Source organism: Echiichthys vipera (assembly GCF_963691815.1).
Source record: "Echiichthys vipera genome assembly, chromosome: 1".
NCBI lineage: Eukaryota > Metazoa > Chordata > Actinopteri > Perciformes > Trachinidae > Echiichthys > Echiichthys vipera.
This window is the reverse complement of record NC_139826.1, coordinates 11,644,696-11,666,114: the sequence shown is the minus strand read 5'-3', so window position 1 is coordinate 11,666,114 and position 21,419 is coordinate 11,644,696. Positions and strand designations below refer to the sequence as shown.

Below are 21,419 nucleotides of genomic sequence, written 5' to 3'. Positions count from 1 at the left end.
CCTGAATGGCACGCTGAAAAGCCCTGAGATTAAATCTCCATCTCGCAGCTCAGCATCATTCATTTGTCCTGGCTCGCCTGAGGCCTCAACGGCAGCAAACATTTGCCCTGGAGGCTGAGAGACAACGCAGAACCAAATTTTACTCAGCTAGTCAGGTCAGGCTGCTGAGGGAACACAGATGTCTGGAGGATTGTGTTCTGTACCTGTCTCTATTTGTGTGTATGTGTGTGTGTGCCAACTTTCCCCAGTTTCACTACGTGTGTACTATATGTTTGTGTGTGTGTGTTTGTGTTTAAAGATGTGTTTTTCTCCATCTACCTGCCAACTTTGTGCATTCATGTGTCTGTGGCTGCCTCACAGGTGTGTGCGTGGGTATTTTTCAGCCTGACTACATGTGTGCAGTGGGTTGATCGATGCATGCCTCCTGGACATTGACAACATGTCTTTTGCAGGGTGGATGCTTTAACATTGAGATGCAGCGGCTCAATCGAAAATGCTAAGGACAACCTCCTCAATTCACCGAAAGGTTATTGGTTTTCATGCCAAACAATTCAGTCCATGTTTCTGTCTATCTGCAGATAAGGATTTTATAATAATTAAACATTACCACTACAGTATAACTTTAAATTAAAGTCAAACATCTTATGAATGTTTCTGACAGGTACGTAACTGAGCAATTTGGGGCACACTGCGGGATTTGGAAAAAACCCCAGCACATAAAACAAAAAAGCTCGAAACAGTTTGAATAATGGGTGAGGGAGAAAGGTCAGGCCGCTGGCAGCACACCAACAACTGTCACAGGCACACTTGCAGACCACGCCTGTTGCCCAGGAGGGTGAAAGATGCGAAGGCGTGGGATGGGGGGTTGGTGAGAGGGGTTGTTTTGCAGATATTTATGTAAGTGATATCAGTCTGTAGGTTCGCCTCAACCAGCTACCCAGTCAGTGTCTCGGTCCGCAGAGTGTCAGCACGATAACACAGCAAGTTGCCATCGAGACGTCCTCGATTGGGCCCCCAGTCAGAGTCAACAACCAACAGGTATCCGTGAAGGAACGAGGGGGGAGGATGTGCAGAGCGTCACACAGCAGCATTCTCCTGGAGGAGTTATTCCAGCAGTAACCTTGGCCAAGGCAGCTACCGATATAGGGTCCTCCTTCCATCAATCGTGCCAGGCAGCTCCACGGAGCTTTTGACTGTTTCCACCTACTTCCGAATTTTCTGATACACCAAGCCAGTGCCTACTCCAATCATCAGAAAGCATGTAATCATGGTTACGAATATGTAGATATCCTCAATATCCTTCAAGGAAAGAATGGCCAGGCACACGAGCCTCCACTGCTCCCATGAGTTGACAGTGTAACCAGTTGCAAATGTTCCATTAGGGCAGACGGGTTCCCCCAAACCGAGCTTCTTATCGAAAAGACTCTGTCAAGTGCATTGAGAGACCAGTTGACCGATTCCATGATTTAAGCTGGATTTGATTTGGAGAGCAATGCAGAGAGAGGCTCCAAAGTGTTAGACAAGACAAAGAAGCAAAGCAGGGAAGAAAGCTAATTTAGCAATATTACAGGAGAGGGTGATGCCGCATCACTGCCATGCCAACAATCATGGTAAAACACATCTTCATTTTAATATTAATGTTAAACCTCAAGTTACCAACAAAATAAAAAATATAATTAAACGTATTCTTGGGCAATACACTAAAAATAAAACACTTTTTGCTAATAAATGTTTCCATGAAAACAGTGTGCTGTCATGCTGATTTGAGCTGATTTGATTGGTCTGATCTACCTGCATACAAAATGCAGTTAAATTCACAGTAGCACAGGGGCTTTGTGTCTGTTGGCATCGTTGTGCGGCTGTGACATGAATAACCAGCACTTACTATTGACTCTCAGTGGGTATCTCCTCCTAACCTGCTGCGGCTGGCTAACTGCGGGCCTGTGTTTCTGTCACTGCTGCCTCGTCTTGATGAACACTGTAGCTTGTAAATGGAGTATATGAAAAAAAGAAAATGATGACCGGACGACACGAATAGTTACACACCCTACTACTCGCACAGGCTAAAGCCTGCAGAGTGCCCATATTTATGGTATTTGATTGGTGGAATAGCTGCGCGGTAGAATATTTTTCTCCCTTCGCGAGAGGCAGCTACAGGTATGAGATTCTTTGATGGAATTCATGCATCCATTCAGCCAGCTATAGTACACACAGTAGAATTATCATTGATTGGATAGGGGAACCAAAGGTGTTCTTGTAAGTGTTACCGTTTATCATATATGTCATATGTTATTTAACGTTTGATTTATGTCTATTTATTGTCTACAATGTATGTGATGAAACTGATCTGTTTGTCTGTCAGTCACAGCTATTGCTAACATTATTAGCAGCGATGCAATTAACAACTGTAAAGTACTACTATACGGCACACAGTTTTATTATTATGACATTTCAGTGTCCCTATAGCTCCTTAGAGGTAGTTGGTAACTTGCCAATAAATAAAACCACCAGAAACTTATTATAAACTATTCATCACAACCTTGTGCCAGCGAGTCAGTGATGTCCAGTGATGCCACTAACGCCTACTTAGTAACTCTAATCTGACAATTTTTTGTCAGTAACGAGGAGGCCAGTCTAACATGTTACTATTTCCAAATCAGTGAGGTTATCAAGTTACTAAGTCTAAGTCACTGTGTGTTACTGTACGTGACAGACACACCTCTTCATTGTCTATATTCTTCAGCAGAGTTCTATGTGCTCTGACAAGAGGTCTTGCTCCAGTTAGCATGGTTCAAATGCTTTAAGATAAACAATCTTTAGAATAATAATTAAATGGTAGCAGGACTTCCGTTAAAAATGGTATATCCATCTTAGTTTGGCTCTGGGGAAGACAGGTCAACTTAAAAAGCAGATGAGTTTGGTTGTGGATGAATACCAGAATCCCATTGTGGCAACCCAGTGAAGCCACATAGGACTGAAATATAGTATATATATATATATATATATATATATATATATATATATATATATATATATATATATTTCAGGCCTATCCGAATATTAAAATTATGACTAGAAACAGATTATGACCAAATTATGACCACAAACATATTAATACAGTGGATATATTTATTTTCAGGAAATGGTTTTTAAGTTCAACTTAAAATGTCAGGAGATACATTGTTGACATTACTGTTAAAAATGCACTTCCAATAAAGTGAGTGTTGGCAAATCTGGTTGTCATTTTTGATTTAGAATTTATTTTTATGAAGTTAGTGACCATTCACAATATGCCATGCCAGATTGTAGCTGTTTGCTATGTTCCGCCCACATTAATGGAAAACCAACATTGATTCAACCAACATTAAAACTATCTTTTCTAAAACCCTATGCCCCAAGTTGTCATTCAACATGAGCTGTGGCATTTTCCATTTCAAACTCGTTCCCAAATCTTGTGAAAATCATCTGGTGTAAAAAGGAGAGCCCCAGTTTGGATGAAGTGTCTGGCTGATACCGTACCTGTTTATTACAGCTGCTTTTATGGATGTTCTTAATGTCAGCTACTTTGATTTTACTTTGTTAATCAATTCCTTTGCAATTTAGGAGAAAGAGGGTGAGAGAAACTGCTTTGTGAATAGTAAGGGCTGTGTCCCAGTTTTATTTTTCCGAAGACAAAATCACTACATGTTTTGGAGGTTTTTAAGCCTCTGAACCAAAAATGTCCCCAGACTTTGTCTCAAAAATCTGGAAACCTTAATACAAGCACAAGAGCAGGGGTCATCCCTATGCTCCCGGGTCCTATTTCCCTGGGTGCTATGTTCCCCGCGGCGGGACCTCCTACCTCCTAAGAGGTAGTTACCAACTCTCTCTAAGGAGCTATAGGGACACTGAAATGTCATAATAATAAAACTGTGTGCCGTATAGCAGTACTTTACAGTTGTTAGTTGCAACTAACAACTGTAAAGCAACTGCTTTGTATGTTCCCCGGTCACATACAAAGCAGGGAACATAGGACCTACGAACATAGGACCCATGAACATAGGTTGTGGGGAACATAGGCACACTCCCTGAGAGCATGGAAATATTAGCGTGAAGGTCCTCGCATCATCAGGAGCTCTGTTGGCATAGGCTTAATGTTAGCTACATGTAATATATCACAAGAAGAATTAAAGCTTAGAGGCATCGTGTCATTGACACAATAGATAACGAGAGTTAGTTAACAAGCCTAACAAAAGGATTGGCAGCTCATTTTCTCAAAACAGCAGCCTTAGATTGCTTCTTAGTCAGGATGGTGATCCCTCGTCATAGCCCTGTATAAAGGGAGAAAATAAGACATTTATGCAAATAAGTAATTCAATAATTGAGCTTGTGATCACATGAATACTGTAAAAAAATTTTTTTAACTCACCTTTAATAGGAACAGCGTTGCACTTAGTGGGAGCAGTAATGCTGCGCTTTAGACTGAAGGATAGCTGGCAGGTCAGGAGTGAGTTTGGTGGTTGAGATGCGAAGGACATCCCGCAGATGGCTGTCGGTCATTTTGGTTCTCAATCTGCTTTTGTTCAGAGTTAACAGAGAAAACGTTTGCTCACATCTGTATGTGGAGCTGAACAGATTCATCATCCTTTTTGTGTGACGTCGCATCAGAGGAAACTTGGCCTTTTCCAAGCTCTGGTAGAAGTCGGGTAGGGAGAGAAGCTGATGTTGATTCTTCAGAGAATCATCACACTGCATTTCGATAAGTTCCAATTGGAGACTCTCTTCCACTTTCTGCATCCATCAGGAAGGGAGTCGAGAACAGCTTGATTTCTTTCTCAATTATAGAGAAATCTTGGAAACACTGACTGAATTCTGTCTTAAGAGATGTGACAACAGACACATATTTCTCCTTTTTAGTTGAGAGGTTGCTCTTTGGAAAACCACACTTGATTTCGGACAGCGTGGGGAAGTGCGCAACATTGAAGTTGTGCAGTTGTGACTCAAAGAGACGGAGCTTTGCGCAGAATGCTTTCATGTGCGCATACAGCTGTGGCACAAGCTGGTCTTTGCCTTGCAGGCTCTCGTTCAGTGTGTTAAGATGACCAGTAAGATCAACTAGAAATGCCAGGTCTGCCAACCACAGAGGGTCACTCAGTTCACAGAGAGGTTTGTCCTTCTCTTTCAAAAACTGATCAATTTCTGATCTCAAAGAATAAAACCGCTGCAGCACAGAGCCGCGGCTGAGCCAGCGCACATCATAATGATATAGTAAGTCCCCGTATTCAGCATCGACATCAGATAGGAAAGCTTGAAATTCTCTGTGTTAGAGCCCTCGTGCTCGACTTATGTTCACCGTTTTCACAACCGTATTCATCACATCGCCAAGCTGGACTGTCTTGGCACAGAGGGCTTCTTGGTGGATGATACAGTGCATTTTAGCAGCCTCACCTCCACTCTCTCGCACCCTGGCGCACACCATGGAGGCCTCGCTATGAGCTGAGCTACCTTATAGCTTGCTATTGTGGCAGTTTCTTGTGTTTTGTTAGCACGGAGAAAATACTGCTGTTGAGCTAGCAGGCTGGCTGCCATTTGCTTAACTTTCTCTCCTGCTCAGCACCAGTGTAGGACGTGTAGGTCTGATCTTTGGTTTCAATGTGTCTTCGCACATTATAGTCTTTCATCACTGCAACACTTTCTTGGCAAATCAAACAGACACATTTCCCCTTGAATTCTATGAAGAAATATTCATTTTCTGACCGTGTCTGAAATTTTCCGCACTCACTTGCTTTCTTGCGTTTCTTTGGTTCTCACATTTTTCTCGTGGCAAATGTTTTCTTTTATTTCTTTTATTTAGTGGAAAACCTGCCTTGTTGAAAAGTGACGCTCCACCTAGTGTTGAAACTAAGAATTACAACACAGTCCAGGGCAAGTTTCATGTGAGGGCCATATTCAATTATATTTTTAAAACTTGCTGCGGGCCAAAAAAAAATGGACCACGGGCCGCAGTTGGCCCGCGGGCCGTAGTTTGGACAACCCTGAGTTAAGCAAAGACTAGTTAAGCTTAATAAAAGAAAATTTTCCTGTCCAGTACAAGATTGATTCAAAATTACTGCGGAATCTTGCTCTAGCTAACTAACTGACTAACTAATGAACATTGTGTCTAAATGGTTACCCATGATGTTAAACTCTCGAGACGGTTGAGGTTAGGCATTGCCCTCAAATGGTTAAAGTTAGGATAGGTCATCGGGCAGCCAGCCCAAGGGGTGCTCAAAGTTTTGATGCCACCATATGATTGAGGAGCCAACAGGAAAAATGCAGTTGTGAGTTTTCCAGTGAAATTGCTAACTTGAGCTTGCAAAACTAGCATTGATGACACAACCTAATTCCTGTGACACTTGAAAGGTGCCTCGATAGTTGCCATGCAACCTTTAGCTTTCCACAAGTTGCCTATCCTAAACTGACGCTTGACCAGTCAAATTAAAAGGTGGCCGCAAAATGTTTCTTAACGTGGGGCAATGGCAGCCCTAAGCAACTGTGATATGAGCAACTATATTCTAGACACAACACTAAATATAAGGGCATGATTGACAACCAATCTGGCTTGGAAAGTAACATTATTAATAAAAAAAAGTGTCATTCTGAAATTAAAATGTGTATGTCTATTTCAAAGTGAAGATTTATTTTAATATTTTACACAGTTTAATCAAACAGTAATTCATTTCAAAATGTCTTATTTATCTTATTATTTTCAACACTTAGTGGCTCAATACCACAACACTTATATGTAGAGAGGAAATTGTATATAGATATCCTTTTGACAATGGCCTCTCCCTGAAGTCAACCTTGGTGTTATTGCTGGATTAACGTTTAAGCATTAGGTACACTTAAGCACTAAGTACTTTACACTTGGTGCTTAGGTGAGGTCCTTTAAGTGACTACCAACACAAAATGGCTGTATTTGACATCTTAGAGAAGACGTTAGTCCCAACAGATACAGTATAAAAAGCAGAAAAGTAGATTTGTGTATGTTTGTTTTATTCTGCTTTTAAAAAAACTGTAGGCTGGGTGCTCAGTGGTGGGAATGAACCATCCATATTAATTTTGACCTATCAACAACCATGAAAATGTGCTTTTAAGGCCACATCCAACTTCAAAATGCAGATCTTTTTCCCAGTGTTATGTCTTATGTTATGTGTCCCGTATTTGTAATTAAATTATATATTTTTTCTTACAGTGTTAGGAGCCAAAAAATGCAGAGAAAATGTTTGCTATTTTAATAGACTCAAGTGTGTTTTTAGCATCTTGCCAATACTCTTGTTTGCAAAAGGTTTCAAAACCAATTAAACATGTTTGCAGTAGCAAACATTTTTAATTTACTTTTTAAATTGATTTAATTTTCATTGCTTACTGTTTAGTATGTGTAGCTGACTCCTGCCAGCTGACTCCTGTCTTTCACTCTGCTCGAAGTTTGTCTGATGATGGGATCTTCAGTGAATTTCTATGTGGTTGTGATCAGTGTAGATACAGTATTCATAGGAATGCACCTGGCAACAAGCATCTTTTAAGAGATCTTACGACCGAAATGTTTCTACTTTGCTCCATTCCGGGCTAAGCTACAACATCCTGGACTTCTTAAGTAACAAATTAAAGTAGGTTGCTTGAAAACACAACTGGCTAGCCTGTGGGGTGGTTCAATTTCAAGCTCTAATTCATGGAATCATAGCCTTGGAACATGATAACTGCCTTTCAATCAACCGTCTCTACATTTGCATTCATTTGCTGAGTTTTCAAGCTGCTAAATTAGTCACTCCTTGTCTCTACTGGAAACATTTTAATCTTCAAAAACATCACCTGGAGCACAATGATGTCTCTGTTACACCGAAAGCAGGGGGACAGAGTAGGGGTTAGTCCGAGCGGAGCCCATGCATGACATCTCTAATAACATGGATGTAATGAAAGCCTACGTGCTATACTCCAACATCAAAAGCTATTGTCTAATTTTGGCCAGCGAGATGTGACTAATCCGTAATTAAAATAGCAAGCTGAGTGATAAAACAAAGCCACTTGCTGGGAGACAGCGGATCCGGCGAGATATGGATCTGTCATTAGGCTAAAGAATTGTCCTTTGCCTTTCCTGCCTTTATCTCCCTAATGCGGCTATATTTCCCAGGATTGGTCTTTTTCAGCCGGGTGAGTGGAAAAAAAAGAGCTGATCTCAACGGACAACCTAATCAGTCCTGTTTACTGCAACCAAAGTCGAGGCCATGGGTTCATCCAGAAGATGGACCAATTGAATGACAGCACTTCATGTTTTTGAATTGGCAACACTTTTCTCATAATGCTCCCAATATTTGGAGCTTGGTTTCAACTGCATGTGTAGGCACCGGTTCAACAAGAGGACAACTACAATGGGATAATATGTGTTATTTTTCCTTTTTTTTTTCCTGCAATGTTGGAATGACAGCAGGACATACGGTTTTCGTGTGCCACAGTTTGACAGCAGAGACATTGCGTGCGCAAGCTTTTCTCTCTCTGGCTCTGTTTTGTGTGACTATTAAACAAATGGTAAAATATGGGATTTATAATATATTTAACAGTATTGACTTGAAGATTAAACATTAATGAATAATACATCTGGTAAGGCCAACTGGAGTCACCTGTGTGAGATCTGATGTGGGTGGTTTACCTTCACATGCAGCGGTTTCAACGGAAGCAAGCACAGCAGACAGTAGCAACAGACTACTGTTCCTCCTCTTCCTCCTCCTCACTGTTGTTCTGTACACTATACTACTGATATTTGGCAGGAGACTGGTGGTAGAAGCGAACTGGGACTGACCAACACATTCATGAACTCCTGACAAGGCAAGGAGAGGTGTGGGTGTGTTTAAATATATGTTTGCTAGTGTGAATACTGCTGGAATGAAAAAGGAAGGTGATTGTATGTGTGTGTGTGTGTGTGTGTGTGTGTGTGTGTGTGTGTGTGTGTGTGTGTGTGTGTGTGTGTGCGTGTGCGTGTGCGTGTGTGTGTGCGTGTGTGTGTGTGTGTGTGTGTGTGCCTGAGACAAACTGGTAGCAAGGTACTCTCCTGGATAAGAGGCTTTCAAGTAAATGAATGAATTCATTATGGATTGGTGGCCGAGCATCAATAAAGCCACCACACTGTATTAGAGTGGAGTAAGGCTACAGGACAGTCAGGCTGTGCAAAGGCCAGCAGCACAATGTAGACCCAAAGGTCCCCGGGGACACCCAAGGGACCCCTGCCTGAAGGCACTTATCAAACCAGGCAGGAGGTGGAGGATAGTAAGGTAAGAGATCCGGAAATGCATTCTACCTCCAAGCCACACACGGTACGCCTACATCTACATGCTCAGATTCATTCTCCCTGTCATACACCTACACACAGATATACACATGGATACACACTGACATTTCCTTTCCTCATCTGTGTGTGTCCTGAGGATAAAGAATACATTCATATTCAGTGAATGATCAGCAGAGGCAGAAGCCGTTCGGAGCCATTTTGTTTTTCCAGCCGCTGGCAGAATGCAGTGTCCATTATGACCTTGTGATGGATTCAAGGTTCATTTCCTTTCTTTATGCACGCACATAGAATTAAATCTAAATAAAAAAGACAAAGGATGCAGCATTTGGAGAGGTCCACGGCAAAGCTGCCATCATGCAAAGCCACGGCCTGACTTTCATTTTCAGGTGCATGGTAATCGGGAGAAAGTTTCATTTGTGCCCACTGTCATTTATTCATTAGCTCGCAATCAGATCTCCTGTGCAAGGCATGAGGCGTAATAAATCTGTCACCGGCTGGCCATTAACAATTCATGCAATTCATAAAACATAAGACCCGTCATTTATTTATCACCTCTAAATGGGATTTCCTTCTTTCTCATTGGCTCAAACTCAGAAGTCAACTTCTGTTAGCCTGACCGACGGCCATTTTGCCGAAGAGCCAAGATGCAAACAATGCAGATCCAAGCTGAAAGGGTTCTGGATTGCCTGATCTCATTCAGAGAGGAAAAGAGTCGTGTTTCCAGACTAAACCCGTTGGTGTGACTGGTATTGTGAGGAAAGGAAGCAGCAGGCGCCAGGCTTCAGCTGGTTGCTGGCACAGTTTTTTTCTGCTGATTCTCTTGAGCAGTTGATGTAATTGTGAGTAATTAGGCCTTAAAGGGGTCTTGTCTTCCCCAAACCTGAAACATGAGTCCCGAGGGAGAGCGAGTAAGGTGGAGGGGGGCTGTCTGATCAGCAGTAGCTGGTATACAGCAGGTTGCTTTTGTCTAAACAGATCCTATATAAAGAGCCTGGAACTGAGCCAGCAGGTGCTAACACCATATGATCACACTGACTGTAGATGACACTAAATTATACTCTAGCCCCGAGGGCCCCAACACTTGTCATTGTAAAGATAAACAGCAAATTACAATGGAGATGCAAAAGTTGGAACAAGCCTAATAAAGACATGGTGTTTGATGCTCTTTGAGCATAAACCGCACTTTACATTATGTGGGAGTTTTCTTATGTGCCTTACAGTTCAGTATGCTTAGCCTCATTCTTGAAAAACAGAAGTTCAAGGGTCATATAATGTGATAATGGTCAGCAGTAGACACTCCACTGTGACAAAAGAGTGCTAACAAGTACAAAATACACAAGGACTTACGGGTCGTTGGCTTGTTGCAATTGTGTCCATGCCTAAAGTATTGAGGATTCTCCACCACAGGAATACGAGTCATTCCTATGACAACAGCATCAGGACCGGCATCCAGAGTACAGGGGGTAATAATCCCATGGTTGACGTGGTGAAGGGGGCTGGCAGAGTCTTCCTCACCACTGATCACAGCTACTGGTCCTGGAAGAAGAACATAAGAAATACAGTTAACTATTTAATGGTTAAAACTCCAAATGATGAGCTCAAGTTAGAGTTGTCTGAATTGTATGTTCTGTAGTGTCATTGTCAGTTATTCCCCAACTTGTTACTTCACTGTGATGTTTGAGCAGCTGGGCTCAACATGTATGTACAAACATGAGTTTGTTACATAACAAGGCCGATTGGGGTCCAGTATACAACTTGTCCAAGTGTGATGTAGAAAGTATGACGTCAGTGAAGTAGGAGGCCTCTTTTTTCCAGCAGTTAAATATCTAAACTAAGAAATATTTACTTATTCAATGATTCTGGATATTCCAATGAATGTGAGGGTGTTGATGGGATTTTGTTTGTATGTTTAATAAGGCAACCTCTTTATTTGCCCTTTTCATCATAAGAAGTGAGACTGGCTGCACTTTATTTTCAAACAAACATTTCGAGTAGTTCTATATTTCTTGTAGTAAAATTGGCAACCCCTCACACAAATTTAACTGGAAAAAGCCATCAGCAGTTGTTGTGTATGACCAGAAGAAAACAGAGCTGCTGGCCACTGCAGTGACGGCTGGCGGCTGCTGGGTGAAATGGTTCTGTTACATTGCCTTCATTTAGCTTTGTGTAATCATCTTGTTATTGTTAAGTTGTTGGTTTTTTTTTTACGTTTTGTCTAATTGTGCTTATATTGTATTATGTCATTGAGGACCTCCTTCAAAATGATACGGTACATTTCAAGGGGTTAATCCTCATAAAGAATTTCCAACAAGGTAATTGTGGAGAAAAAACAGACATTATTCAAAGCAGGGTATTTAATATGTCTTAAAGCATGTCTGGGAGTGAGCTTTAATTAATAGTCACTTTAATCAAATGACAAAAATGGTTACTGTTGGTGTGGTGGGTGGTTTGTTTTTGCACAACAGGCCAGTGAAAATGAGTTACAGTAGTGGAAGTTAGTGCTGTAAATGTTAATGCGAAGAGGTGCTGTGCATGTTCCCCATCTGAATCTCCCCATTTTAGTATAAATATATATATATGTATATTGATTAAGTAGTATGTGATCCAGTTTCCTGTTCCTGTCACTGCAGTGTCCAAAGCTACACAGCAGCTCGGACACACAGTGCAATCTTCAGAGAGAAGGGAGGAAAGAAACAGCAAGTGGATATAATGTCAACAGCGTCTGATTCAGTGGTGCTGTGACAGTCAATCTGTTTACCCACAAAGTTGAGTCTCTTGCTCACCTTGACAACACAGTAAATAGTAATCAAGACCCCGTCACATCAAATTGTAGACCCTGAGTCGCAGGGAGATGGGTGTTTGATGAGGTGACATGTGAGAATCCATTTATTTACAACATTTGCTGTTATGCAGGGTTTTCATAGCTGTGCACCCGCTTTATTGGAGAGCTGTGCGCTTTACCAGGCGACCACCTACCCAACCACTGAGGACAGGTGGCACACTATAACCCTAAATTGCTGATGTCTCTGACGTTCCACAACACAGCGCAGAAAGATATGTGCAGTATAATGCTTCAAACATCACTATTTTTGAAATGAAATCATTAAATAAAAAGTTATGATGGGTCAAGTGTAGAAGTCTTTAAAAAGTGAGGAGATATACTTTAAAAAGGATCCTAGTATTATGCTCAGCTTTTCAGTATGAATGAATTGGAACGAAAACCCATCTGGTCAGACTTCAGTGCCAGATCGATGAGGCCTCGGGGAACGCCTGGCCTCCCTCCAAACCGCTGCACTCAAAAACTATTCAAAACCTCCTACTTGATTCTTTGGGAGATGAAGGTTTTCTGAAAAGTGAAGGGAAAATTGAAGTTCTCCACTTCAGAACATCCAAAAAATTGCATTTATGTTACCTCAGTGATGAACAGGCCCAACGGCCGCTGAGAGGGTTTTTATCTTCTGAGACGTTGCCTGTGCACAAAATGGAATTGGAACAGGAAGTGGACATTTTCCCAAAACATCTATCTGAGAGTAAAGTTCCTCTCTATTAAACCAACTTTGATTTATTCAAGATAACTGTAAAAATGAAATGAGCCAAGTTTCAGTATCCCCCCCCATTCTTTTCATCTCTTATCCCTTTCACAACTTTTGTAAATAGTAATATGGTTAGGTAAAATCCGCCATGCAGTACGAATAGCCACTGGGTCTTTAATTCAGACCTTGACTAATGACTAAGACTGAATTGAATGGTTTTCCGGCTCTAACTCTTCTATTCAACTTACTACAGTCTTATGACATTTGAGGAGCATTGATAAAAATGTAAACATACATAGATTCTGACACTTTTTCAAGTCCATTTGTTAGTATTCATCTAAACTTCTTTCAGATACATCATGTAAACATATTGTAAAAATTGAGATTTCCATGTCTCTTGATTATAAAGCAGGTCGAGGTGCTATAGAAATAACACAATCCACAGAGAAATGCACACAGCTCATATTCAGAAACTGTGTCTTTAAACAAGCAGTCGGGTCTTCTGTACGGAGGTTTGATACCACTTCCATGTAGGGATATGCCACATCAGAATTTTACGCTACAAATATATCAAGGCAATTATAGCCTTTCTGCTATTATGCTTAATTATAATGACAAGACTCCACACCGACTGCCTTAGATTTAAAAGCTCCTAAATAACAAAATACCGAACTGTATATTGCAGGTTTGTGAGACCCGTAAACAAAAGTAGGTTGGTTGTAAAACGTTTAAGACAGTTGTGTGGAAAAGGTTTTTGAATGCAGCAGTTTCTGTATCCCTTAGATTCTATGCACCGACTCATGTTTTCATGCATGATCAAATGTCTTTTCGGTGTTCAAAACTGTGAAAGAACCAAGGAATTTTTCACACTGTCCATCCCATGTACTCACTTCATCACTTTATTAACAATATTTCCATCCTTAAACGTGTATGTATGGACATATAATTCTGTTTATAAACGAAAACAAAGGTTATAAAACTTTCTGGAGAGCAAGAATTTTGTAGCAATCATATGGATCAGCTATTTTTTCCTGTTTGCAGCCTTTATGCAAAGTTAAGCCGGTTGAAGCTTCATATTTACCATACAGATATGAGAGTGGTATTGATCTTCTCATTCAAATCTCAGTAATAAAGTAAATAAGTGCATCAAGAAAATGTCAAACCATATAGAACACAAACGGATAGCTCCATTACTCTTAATGACCCAGTGCAATCACTTCCTCTCATAAAAATGAGACTGGTTCCCCTCCCATCTCATATTAACCAGGCTAATACACAGCTGTATCTCACACTCAAGTCAGAAAGAATGTAATTGATCATCAAAAGATACTACAACTGGCAAAAACTCAACACTGTTCAGAGTAACAAACACCCGTTTGTTCAGGGATTCCTTGTGGGAAAGTCTCAGATCACAGTGGCAGGTTGTCGTTTGAAGGTTAGCTCATTGCTCACATTCTACGCTTTGCCAGTCGGTATGTTTCTCTAGCAAACATCCCTTTACTTTACTGTGGAAATATAGGAAATTTGTCTCTCCAGATAAAATTCCTCTTTTTCTTTCCAAAGAGACATCTCACTCCAATTACTAAGCGGCAACCTCCAGGGGTGAGACATCTTATCCAGATGTGTCCCCTGTCAATGAATGCTTCATGACCCCTTTGCTTCTGCAGTCAGGTGGCTGGTCAGAGAGCCTCTGCGATGGCTCCTGCGTGACAGAGAGACTCTGGAATATTTGATGAAATATATTTTAGCTGGGAGCACAGCAACAAGTGGCTGCTAACAATCTAGGTGTTGTGGGGATTTTTAAACATGAAGTGTTTATTTTAGTCATAATATAATTGAAGTTTTATTATTATTAACTGTGTACGTATATAAGTTAAATAAAAATGATATAGCATGCTTTCACATTATTATCAATTTAACACAGATGGCATAATTAAAGGATGTTACAGATAAGCTCCAGGTTAAAACAAGGTGCAGTACAGTGGCGACTGCTGGTCTTTCAAAGAGGGTAAGCTCATTTTTCTGACCTACATCATAAATGTGTTTGTTTATTTATATGTTAATTTTACCCTTCATTCCTTTTCAAAAAAAATTATCTGTGACCTTGTCGTACAAACTAGGCGTCTTCTCCAGAGACTTGACCAGTGTCCTCTTAATGGCCAGCAGAGCTAGGCTGCTTAAACGGCCTTGGCCCAGCTGGAGCTGCTGCACCAGACTACTGTGAAGTGTGACTGCCTGTGAGTGTGAGTGATGGTGACGGGGGAGGAAGCTCCGCAGCTGTGACAGAACAGAGTCGCCAAACACAACGCTAGTCGTTTTTAACAAACACAAAGTCGCTGGGGATCGGTAAAGTCTCCGGATCAGTTCAGAACAACAGAATGAAAAACTTGAATGAATAGAAGGAAAATGCTCCGCTGGATGTTTATTCTTCAAGATCGCTGATTCGCTCATTTAGCTCTCAATAAAAAAAGGATTCCGCCTCAGACAGCTCATCAAATCATCGTGTAGAAGCCGAGCGTCCGGGCCAGCTCACTGCCCTATAGACCCCCAGAGACGCTGAGCATCCGATGGGCAGGACAAAGCTCAGCATTTATCCAATGACCTTCTAGTTTCTCTGCAGTGGAACAACCCACTCCACTACACTTCCCCATTGAAGTCAGTTAAAGCTGAGCGTCCAACTCTGTAAAGCGCTGTGGATGAATGAGAAGGAAGTTGCACTGGTTACCTGTGATAAATAGCTGATTCTGAACAAAAGACGAAGGCTTTCTAGCACGTATTTAGTCAATAGAATGTACACACAGCAGGACATATTTCACCACTTTTTTTATTTATTTATTTTTTTGGGTGACATTTTAGGGGAAGTTGAGCTTACCTTGCAGTCTTAGAGCAATCGCCACTGGTGCAGTGAGATGAGTGGGGGTCAGCACCCCAAGAGGTGGAATGCTACAGAGTACTGTTCTTTTTACAGGAACTGGCGGTTCATTGGAGGAACCGGTGGGACCAGGGGGTAGGGGATTCAACTTGTGAATGAATAAGAGCCAGTCTTGGAGTGATGACATTCTAAAGCCTGAACCAGGGACTGCCTCAATCACAACAACTTTATTGCTGTAAAAATTATTTGTGAAGGGAGGGCGCTTTCGGCGCGCTTTCTTTCTCATTGGTTGCAGCAACAGCATGGCTTGAAAAAAATATTTCACATAATAAAAATGTACAATAGCATTCAAAAAAGGAATAGGCTGAAGCCTAAGGCTTATTCTTGCCTATACAATCCATTACAATAAGCTAACCCAGAATATCAAAAATGAAAAAAAGAAATAAAAATAATAATAATAATAATAATAATAATAATAATAAGAAATAAAAAAGCAACATTCCTCTACATTATAATCCTTATTTGTTTAACTTTTTCTTTTTTTTTAACATAGTAATCCTTAATTATTTTACATTTCAGGGCTTTTTTGATGATGAGGGTGACTGTGATTTCTGGCCCCTTGGCACAGAAGAATACTTTATGATGTTTTAATAATAAACTTTCTAAACTTTAAGAAGTAGTCTGGTGAGCCTGACTGTGTGCCTGTGTGAGATACAATATTGTAACTCTAGTTCTAATAGCAGAGGCGGAGCCCTCTATTCAGGGGCCCCATCACTCCTATGCCATTTGCTGAAGAGGCTGTAGAATAGCAGACAGTGGTTTGAACTGCCTTTTTTACTGTGAGTCGGCACGTATTTCCGTAGGCACGTTCTTATTGGCTGGCCAAGTTTATGCAAATTTCAGTAGGTGAATACGTCCTCTTTATTGGAGTAAAGTATAACCAATAGAGTCCAGTAGAGGGCGGAGCCTGTCTGAGATAGAGCCTGTGACAAAGAACTGCAGTTCCTAAAATGGCCACTTAAGACTGGCTCCAAAATAGAGTAAATCCCCATTGAGGTTCAAATGCCAACTTTACAGCAGAACTACACATGTTTACATTCTGGTACAAAATGTATGAACACTTAAAGGTCTGCATGATTATGGGCTGTTTAAGAGCTGATTAAGGTGAAGAGCATACAATAGACTGTAGGCCTCATTTAGCCTGCCTCAGCTTCATCCATGCTCCACTTCTTTGCCAATTTCTATGATTGGATTAACCAGGAGGTGGCAGTCAGGCACTGCCAAGATGGCGACAGCCAGAGCCGCCCGTACTGAGCTTCATATCGACCCTTCAGAAGCCTACGGGTGACATTACGGGGACTACCCCCATATTTTATACAGTCAGTGGGCATTACTCACTGTTCCTTCACGTAATGTTCTGCAATCCGGTTCATGGCAGTGCAGCAAATGCTTTATGTTTATGTAAGGTGTGGTTTGCAGGTGCATTAGCTAATACAGCCAAATCAATTGATCAAGTGTGACATTTGCATCATCTGTTTCTCTGAGTTTAGAAGTCAATGTCATTTACTCTACAGGAGCACAGACAGAGGCGCCTTCCCCAAATGAACTCGTTCATTAAGGTATTGTCAAAGTGCTGGGCCAGCGGGTCCATCTGTGGATCAGGCCTCATGATGAATTAAAAGAGCATGCAAACCTTTCAACCAACCACCTTTCCACGGATGCTAAAGAACAGAAGAAATAGAAAACCTTTTTATGTCTCAATACACAGCTTATTTGTTTTTTTTGTGGATGACTAGCTATTTATACATTATGCTACAAAAACATTGTTTAGAAAGCACCTCAATGGTCTATAGAACCTCACAAACTCACAATACATTTAGCACGCTAGAGGTTGGAGAGGGGAGAGCTGTTTTTTAAATCTTTTTTATTGCAAGTTTGTTCTTATGTCTGTTTGCCATGTCATGTACCATACTAACTTCCAGAAGTACCATTAATACACTGATTGAAAATGCTGAAGATTGTATAATAACGTTTAAATGATTTATTTCTCATTCTGAATTAGAAATAGAGATAACATTTTGGGCAATACAATTTAGTAAGGACCCTTTCATTCCCTCTCTAAAGTTATCAGGAGGGCATTCTACTGTTGCTGGAAATATTGGTATTTTAACAAGACAATCAATTTTCAATATCTAAAGTAATATAAAGTAAACTTTTACAAAACGGAACTTGACATAACAGCATTTCCATTATTTGTTACTGCATGTGGTCTGGTGCTGTATCACTGGAACTTGATCATATCGACTGGATCTGGAATATGGTTCTTCAATGCATTAATGATACTGTGTCCTAATTTATGCACTATTCTACTCATTGGTGACATAAGATGTTATTACTAGGTCCGTACCTCATTTTTCCTCCCTGTCTCTGCTGCAGGAACAATTTTTCACCTTCTGCACAATTGATGCATTACAGCTCTCATTGTTTTTATTCTAATAATTATTTATTCAACCAGACTAAAAACCCAGGGAAATTCAGCAGGGGTGGTTGTCTGTGGAGCCACCTGATTGTTTGGGTATCTGCTTCTTAAGTGAGTGCTGAAGGTGATTCTCAGGACAAAAGACAAAAAAAGCCAGGGGGTGACTCTGTAGGCTTTTCCCTGTGGTGGGGAATAAATTAAGAATAAGAGTGTGATTGCTTCCGTTCCACCTCCTTGTGGTAATTATTGCACAGACTCCTTTCAAAGGTAGTTAATTAGGACTGGAATTAACTTGAGGACATGTAAAATGAACAAGAGAAGACAGGAAGGATAACTTACTGAGGCAAGGCCACGCTTCCAGTTAACACTTGATTTGAAACAAGCGTCGAAAACAGTGAAATTGAGGCAAACATCATGCTTGTGAAGGAAAGGCAATATTAATCAACTGTCACAGTGCTTAAAGCTTTTTTCATAAATCTATCAGAGAATTAGTGGTGTGACTGTAGAGTAGGTTAATTTGCTGATATGTTGCTGTAATTGAGACCAGCAAATGTCTTGTGGAACATCTTAACACCAATCTTCCAAACACAACACTTCCACACCAAGCAGCAACCTCCACGGCTGGAAAATAAAGAGTGCCAGTGCATGCTGAAGTGCCAAAAAATGCAGTTCCTTGAATGGCCAGGAGGAGGATGGCTCCAAAAGTGAGTCAATCTTAATTTTTTAGAACTCCCCCATTTAAATCATATTAAGTTATGTATGATTCAGGGCTGGCCAGTTTGAATGACAGGTGGGTGCCGAAACAATTTACACTAAAGCTGTGATCACAACGCCCCGATAGATGCCATAGAAGCAGCGCAATTACATGCAAAGTCAATCTACAGTTGCGATTTCAAGACAGGCAGCGCATTACTCACGTCCACACCTCCAACTTGTGAGTTGAAAATATTGAACTTTTCAGCCAATAGCTTGACGCTATGGCGCGTCAGCGAATCAGCGTTGAGAATGTGGTAAGCGCCATAACATCCGAGGGATCACAAGGGGATCCCCACAGCCACCATTGTTGCATTTCATGACTACATTAAGGAAACCAGACTGTTCCTATGGATATAATATAATGGATATAACTCTGACTTGTGGTTGGCAGCAACATCCCTTTAAGCATCTAGTCTGCCGGAAATCCAGAAAAAGAAAGTCGTCATTGCGGAGTGAAGCTTATCCCATGAGCGTATCCCGGTCTGATCCACAGGAGAGCCGCGGAGGCAGGTCAGCACCCTCTACAGCTATGGCGGTTAAATCACAGCCTGATCTCAATAAAATACAACAGCTCTTTTAAGAGCCACACACTTCATCTGAGAGCTAATTTCTGTTATTTTAAGCATTCAGATCACTGGTTAGCGCAAGCATACCTTCCATTTTAGTACAACAGCAGAGTATAGCTGCAGACAGCTAGCAACCAGCTGCTACCTTACTGCCTCGGCGCTCCAAACGCACGATTGACGTGATGGTCAGAATATGATCAAGCAGCGGGTTACTCATGTTTCTTGTGATTTAATCGCATTCTATTGCATGCAGTGTGATCACAGCTTATCACTAACACTTACATTGACTGTAGGCTTCATTCTGCCTGCCTCAGCTCTATCCATGCTCCAAATCTTTGCCTCAGCTGTATCCGTTCTCCACCTTTTTGCTCATTTTAGCATTAGGGGTTAGGCAACACGCGCTGCCAAGATAATGATGGCTGGAGCCATGAAGGAGATTTCAATTTAATTTTGGCTCTTTGGAAACCTGCTATGGTTGACGTTACGGAGAGAACATTTATATATTGTACAGTCTATGTTCAAGAACCTTTAACTAAAATCCTAAGACTTTTTCATGCTTAAATAAATCAGTTAGACACCTCACATGCTTATTGAGAACCAGTATGGCATCACGACTGCTGGCTTTGTAGCACCAATGTGTAAATATTGGTGCGATAAAAAGGGCAGTTAATTTCCAAATGCCATTATCATCTGAAGAAGCCTCTAGGTTATGTGCACAGCTCGCATGACAACTCCCCTCGCTGCAGAAAAGAAGACATGTAAATAGCTCTTCTGACAAATGGCTTCAACCTGCTCACTCAACCTCCCACTCACAGACGAGCAAGGGTAAACATGTGACAGCTGTACAGGCCGGCAGTATCCAAAAATCAGCCTCTGCACAGTGAAGCACCCTTGGACTGCATGCTGCTTCCTCTCCAGTTGATGGTGACCAACTGTGACAAATATTGAGTTTGAGGACAGCTGATATTTATGGTCTTCTGCAATGTAGGCTATCGACAATTTACAGTTGCCCCACACAGCTCAATGTGCTCTCTCTTTATTGTGGTATAAACAACGCTGAACACTAAGAGGAAGGACAGTGAGACAGAAATAAACATGCATTTGAAATCTGCTGTAAACCTATCAGTCACTGCATCTGAAGCCCCTTGTACGTCCTCTAAAATAAAGCGCCTACACCGTGCCGAACATTATCTGCAATGACACAGGACTGAACCAATTACAATTTGTGTTGCTGTATATCTGTGGTCTTGATTCACAGAATGATAACAAAACAAAACAGTGAGATTGCTATTCTGACTCTGTTACCACAGTGCCCTATCACCTTTTATACCTTTGACGATGCATTACTCTGTTAGCTCCCTAAAGACAGACAAAGTAATTTTACACACGTCTAAAACATGTTGGAAAATGACACCATCCAACAGATGAGCTGTCCCAATTCTGTTGTTTGATTTATGACTACGAAAGAGTAAGGATCTCTACTAAAACTGGGACTTACATTTTATTACCTGTTATGCGCCCAAACACAAATTGATAACGAAACATACAGTAATCTGAGACTATATTCTGAGCATTCTCCACTCTGTTTGAAATTTCATTCTTCACGCACGGAAATGTAATCAGAAAGGGCCAAATGAAAAGCTTGCGGCGGCATTGTTATGGAAAATACTTTGCATCATAAACTCAGCAGTAAAGGCAATAGCGCATGGATACACAAAGACACACACAGACACACACACACACACACACGCACACACACACACACACACACACACACACACACACACACACACACACACACATGAAAACATGCAGAGCAGCAGCAACACACTGGATGGCTATATTTCTTGTCATGGCATAAGAATATTAAGACATTCTCTAGCGTCGAGCATCTGGCAGAGTTTGCATATTA

General features: G+C 41.1%; 1 protein-coding gene across 1 annotated transcript in view; it reads right to left on the bottom strand.

Annotated features, from left to right (window-relative positions):
• Window positions 1-21,419, bottom strand: part of ntrk3b (neurotrophic tyrosine kinase, receptor, type 3b) — a gene marked incomplete at both ends in the record, with an annotated part of 192,526 nt that overhangs the window by 33,410 nt on the left and 137,697 nt on the right. The window contains one exon of the mRNA XM_083911883.1: window positions 10,649-10,837. Coding sequence (XP_083768009.1) covers window positions 10,649-10,837 — 189 coding nt within the window. The remainder of the gene's footprint in view (window positions 1-10,648; window positions 10,838-21,419) is intronic.